The sequence below is a fragment of the Microtus ochrogaster genome, linkage group LG3 (assembly GCF_000317375.1).
Source record: "Microtus ochrogaster isolate Prairie Vole_2 linkage group LG3, MicOch1.0, whole genome shotgun sequence".
NCBI classification, from domain to species: domain Eukaryota; kingdom Metazoa; phylum Chordata; class Mammalia; order Rodentia; family Cricetidae; genus Microtus; species Microtus ochrogaster.
The window spans coordinates 46,088,140-46,092,941 of NC_022029.1; the positions used below are offsets into that span (position 1 = coordinate 46,088,140).

Here is a 4,802-nt window from a genome sequence, read left to right on the forward strand (position 1 = left end):
GGAGTGCTGGGATTAAAGGCGTGCGCCATCACCGCCCGGCTTCTGCTTGTCATTATAAGTGTGTCTATAGAAGTGAAGAACATTATGTACCTGTGGACTAACCCAGTGGGCAGGGAAGAGAGATGAAAGAAATTAGCTATGCTAGGAAATTTATGACGTTTCTTACTTGTCCCCCAAAGTCATTTTATTTATAGTTTATTATTTTTATTAAATGTACATGTATGTGTATGCCACATGCATACAAACGCCTCTGGAAGTGCGAAGAGGGCATCAGATCCCCCTGGTGCTGAAGTTGCAGGCCTTTATGAGCCACCTGCCATGGGTGCTGGGACCCAGACTCGAGTCTGCTACAAGAGCAGCAACCGCTCTTCAGCACGGAGCCATCTCTCCAGCCCCTCATTTCTTTGTTTTTGAGGTCGGGTCTCGTGTAGCCCAAGTGGGTGTCAAACTTGAACTCCCCATCTTCCTCCTCCCACCTTCCACGTGATGGGGTTCACAGGCATGCTGCACTATCCAGGCCATCTTCCCTCCGGCGTCCTAAAAGCTGCTTCTTTTGAAATCCCATGTGTGTGCTGGGATTGAACGGGAAAGTCAGGATGCTTCCTTCCTACAGCCATCTTTGATTATATTGTGTCCAGGCCTCTCCTCTTAATCTTCCTTTGTTTTTGTGGCCTGAAGAATCCTATTTTTCCATCTCTTACAGTAGCCCTGAGACAGCCTTCGCCGCCCTTCTCTGGTTCTCCTGTCTCTTCTGAGTCTCTGGAGATTCAGAATGGCACGGTACACAGTATTCCAGATTTGGCTGCATCGTGGTTCTCTGCAAGGGGATAATCTGTTTTGTTTTGTTTCCAAAAAGCCTTCACGAAGGTCCTTGGCCCACTGCTATTGGATTTTTTAGCCTTGGCAGCATACTAAGCCGATGTCTTCTGGGAGCCGTAGAGGGTTTCTCCCTTCACTGTCCTGTCTTAGTCTGCCTCATAATGCCTTGCCCACAGCCGTCATTTAGTGAACAGCATTGGGATCACTTTCCCGCAAATGGGAAGCTGTAATAGACGCTCACCCACCTGCCTTTTAGTTATTTATTTCCGTCAGCTCACACCGTTCCATATGACCAAGAATGAATTTGGGGGCATCTGTGAAATTGAACAGTTAATCAGTATGTGCTTCCTTATACAACTTTTGTTGTTTTTTTGTTTTTTTTTTTTTTGTTTTTTCGAGACAGGGTTTCTCCGTGTCTTTTTTGTTTTTTTTGAGACAGATTTTCTCTTTGTAACAGCCCTGGCTTTCCTGAAACTCACTCTGTAGACCAGGCTGGCCTCAAACTCAGAGATCCACGTGTCTCTGCCTTCCAAGTGCTGGGCTGAAAGACGTGCACCACCCCATGCAATGTTGAACACCTCTGATGTACAACCTTTGAGGAGGTGAGAGCATTTTAACATCTCAAATCCTGGCCTTTGGCTTCCCTAATGTTGCTGTAATTTTGTCCCAGTTTGGAAGAACTCTGCGTGGCTAGTCAAGCACAGTGATGGACTAGATTGTGAGGGAATCATCCAGGGGTGCAGAGGGCTATGGTGTGGCATCAAGGATACCCAGCCCCTCCATAGCCCCTTGCTCTCTCCTTTGTCTTTGTGACTGCATAGGTCTGACGCGAGGTTCCCGCCTCTCCATCTGGCCTGGCTTTGCTCAGTGTCCACTGTCATATCGCACAACTCAGCTTCTGACCTCCCCGCAGCATCCTTTAGCCGCTGGCCTTCCCTGAAACCAATGATGCGACGCTCACAGGTGGCTGCCCACTCCCCCAGCCTGGCAGCATCCCCAGCTCTGAGAGCCCTCAGACATGTCAGCTGGTTCCACCGGGAAAAATTCCAGTGGGGTGGCAGCCAATTTCTTCCAGTGGCTCAAGGTGATGTCAGCCTTCCAGGAGGCCAGCAATGAAATCAGAGGGCAGTCATCTGCCCTGGGAAAGTGCCCTCTTATTGTTAGTAATGACAGTGCATCTTATGGGGTCAGACTTTGTGCCAGTCCAGGTGGGGCGGGGGCTTTCACACAGCATGGATCTCAGTGAGGCTGGGGATGCGGTGCGTGGATCTCTCCTCTCTGTTATTTTCTGTCTCGTCATTTGGTACATGGGGAGGAAGGAGGGAGCTCCTGGCTGTTGAGGGTTCTGTCAGCCCCTGTGTTTGTGAACCACGCAGAAAGGAGGTGAAGTTCTGATACTGTGGCTGAGGGGGAAGGCTTGGCTTGCCGGGCCTTCAGCTTAGTGGGCAGACCAGGAGTTTTGCAGGTTGTGTCTAAAGCTCAGGGAGCCTCTGGGGCCTCATTTTGTCCCCTGTTGCTGGGGAGTCTCTCCCTTGGGTTGTTCTGATTTCCTCAGCAGCCCAAGATTAGACCAAGATTTCCTGCTGCCCCAGTGATGAGCTGTCTTCCTGAGTCAGGAACCACGCAGTCCAAGGGCTGGGCTGCCCAGTGGCTGCCTTTTCTCCTCCTGCCGCATGCCATCTGGGGCCTGGTTGCCAGGAATAGATTGCCACCCACCCTCCTCACAGGCATGGTGACCCAGCCATTCCTTCGTATCCATAGCAAAGAGATGGGGTGCCTTATATTCATTCCTTAAGGATCCTGTCCACAATGGAAGCTCTGTGCTACTGCTCTAGAGGCTGGAGGAGGAAGCTCAATCCCTACTGACGGCTACAAGGCTTCTTCTGGACAGGTCTTACGTCCACTCCTAGAAGGATCGCAGGAAAGGGGAGCAGAGTCTCTGCTTTGTGGTCCTTCTTGGAGTGGAAGCAAGAGGATCAGGAGTTTAAGTTTATCCTTGGCTCTGTTACATGAAGGAGGAGAGAGCAAGAGCAAGAGCGAGAAGATCTCTTAAGTGGTCAACAGGCATGATGTCACATACATGCAATCCCAGCACAGTTCCAGGCTAGCCTGATCTACATACAGGTTAACCTGATCTACGTAATAAGTTCTGGCTAGCCAACACTACACAGTGAGATCCTTTCTCAACAAATCAAAACAAAAAATAACAACAAAAGCAACCAAACTAATAAAGCTACGTGTGGTGGTCCACACTTGTTAATCCTGGCCATCCTCTACTGCATAGAAGGGTTGAGATTAGTCTGAACCACATGTGACCCTGTGACCAACAAACAAACAAAAATCCCAAATTGTTATGCCATGGACCATTGCCAGTCCCATCTCTGAACCTCATTGTATCCTCAGGCCATGGAGAGCAAGCTGCTCATCGGCGGAAGGAACATCATGGATCACACCAATGAGCAGCAGAAGATGCTGGAACTGAAGCGGCAGGAGATTGCTGAGCAGGTGAGGCTGCTAGGCTTCAGGTTCCAGGAAGTGTGTGGCCTTGAGGTCACGTGTGGTGTAGGCTGGGCTGGGAATCCTGGAATTAGAACGTGGAGAACCTAAGCTAAGTCACTTGGATTCCATGGGTCTGCCAGCTCAGCGTTTTCTCTTCGGGTGAGAAGAAGGGGTGGCTCTCCTCACAGTTAACCTCCACGAGACCTCTGGGTCTTCACTGCCAACTGTGTGGTTATTTCCTAAGTCATCAAGTTAGTTTCCAATCAGCTGCAATGGTTATGCCCGCTCTTAGTGCTGGGGTCTCCATGCACACAGGCTCACACCTGGCATAGTTGTGTTCATTGAAGTTGAAAAGAAGGGTCTGTGTCCAGTGTTCCACTTAGAATTGTGAGGGACAGTAAGCACGAGCCGTGGGGTACCCCGACACCAGGGATTATGGTAAAGACAGGTCCTGTGTCAGGCAGAGTGAGCCAGCCCCTGTGCTCTTTAGCCTCCTTCAGTGGGCCTTGCTTTCCTGATGTGACCTCCTTGCCGTGCCTTGCCCTAGAAACGCCGTGAGCGGGAAATGCAGCAGGAGATGTTGCTCCGAGATGAGGAGACCATGGAGCTGCGTGGTACCTACTCGTCCCTGCAGCAGGAGGTGGAGGTCAAAACCAAGAAACTCAAGAAGGTAAGACGAGCGCCAGGGTAAAAAAGACTCTGCTTAAGAGTTGGCTGCTCAGAGAGGGTGCCTCAAAGGCCCCTTCCCACTGCCCAGTCCCTGAGCTATATATACTGCCTGGGCTGATGGGGCTGGGGACAACCAGGGGGCAGGAGTCTGATGTCAGGGTGGTCGTCGTCATGGTCATGGTTAACTTCTCTACTTTGAATGTCACCATTGAATCATAGCATTCAAGGACCTGGTCACCAGGATCCTAAAAATTCATGGAAAGATGTGACCTGGGATGGAGGTTTAGGGTAGGAAATTCCAGTGTGGACTCAGGGAAGAGCCAGGAGCACCCCCAGGATTATTGTGACCGCCTCAGAGCTGACCAGCCCAGGCCCAGGCCCTGTAGCAGGCACTAGAACATCACTGAGCTAGGAGGGAAATAGGAAAGCCGTTGCTGGCTTCCGTGCCCTCACTCTTGGGAATTTCTCAAATAGGTGGGAGTGGGGTGGGTTACCTTCCCAACCCACTCAGCCCCTGACTCCATGGGTCCTGGCTACCCCCACCTCCAAACAGGGTTTCTCTGTAGACCAGGCTGGCCTTGAATTCGGAGATCTGCCTGCCTCTGCCTCTCTAGTGCTGGGATTAAAGATGTGGTCCAGCACTGCCTGGCTTGTCTCCACTCTTCTCTTGGCCAGTTATGACTGTTTATTCAGTCTCTCCTGTGAAGAGAGGGTGTTAGGCCAAAATTTCCCTTAGCTCTCTTTCAGTTTAAACACTTCGAGAAAGAGAGAGAGAGAGAGAGAGAGAGAGAGAGAGAGAGAGAGAGAGAGAGAGA

General features: G+C 50.7%; 1 protein-coding gene across 1 annotated transcript in view; it reads left to right on the forward strand.

Annotated features, from left to right (window-relative positions):
• The window catches only part of Kif3c (kinesin family member 3C), a 40,410-nt gene that overhangs the window by 18,394 nt on the left and 17,214 nt on the right, over window positions 1-4,802 (forward strand). The window contains exons 2-3 of the mRNA XM_026785950.1: window positions 3,223-3,324; window positions 3,866-3,988. Coding sequence (XP_026641751.1) covers window positions 3,223-3,324; window positions 3,866-3,988 — 225 coding nt within the window. The remainder of the gene's footprint in view (window positions 1-3,222; window positions 3,325-3,865; window positions 3,989-4,802) is intronic.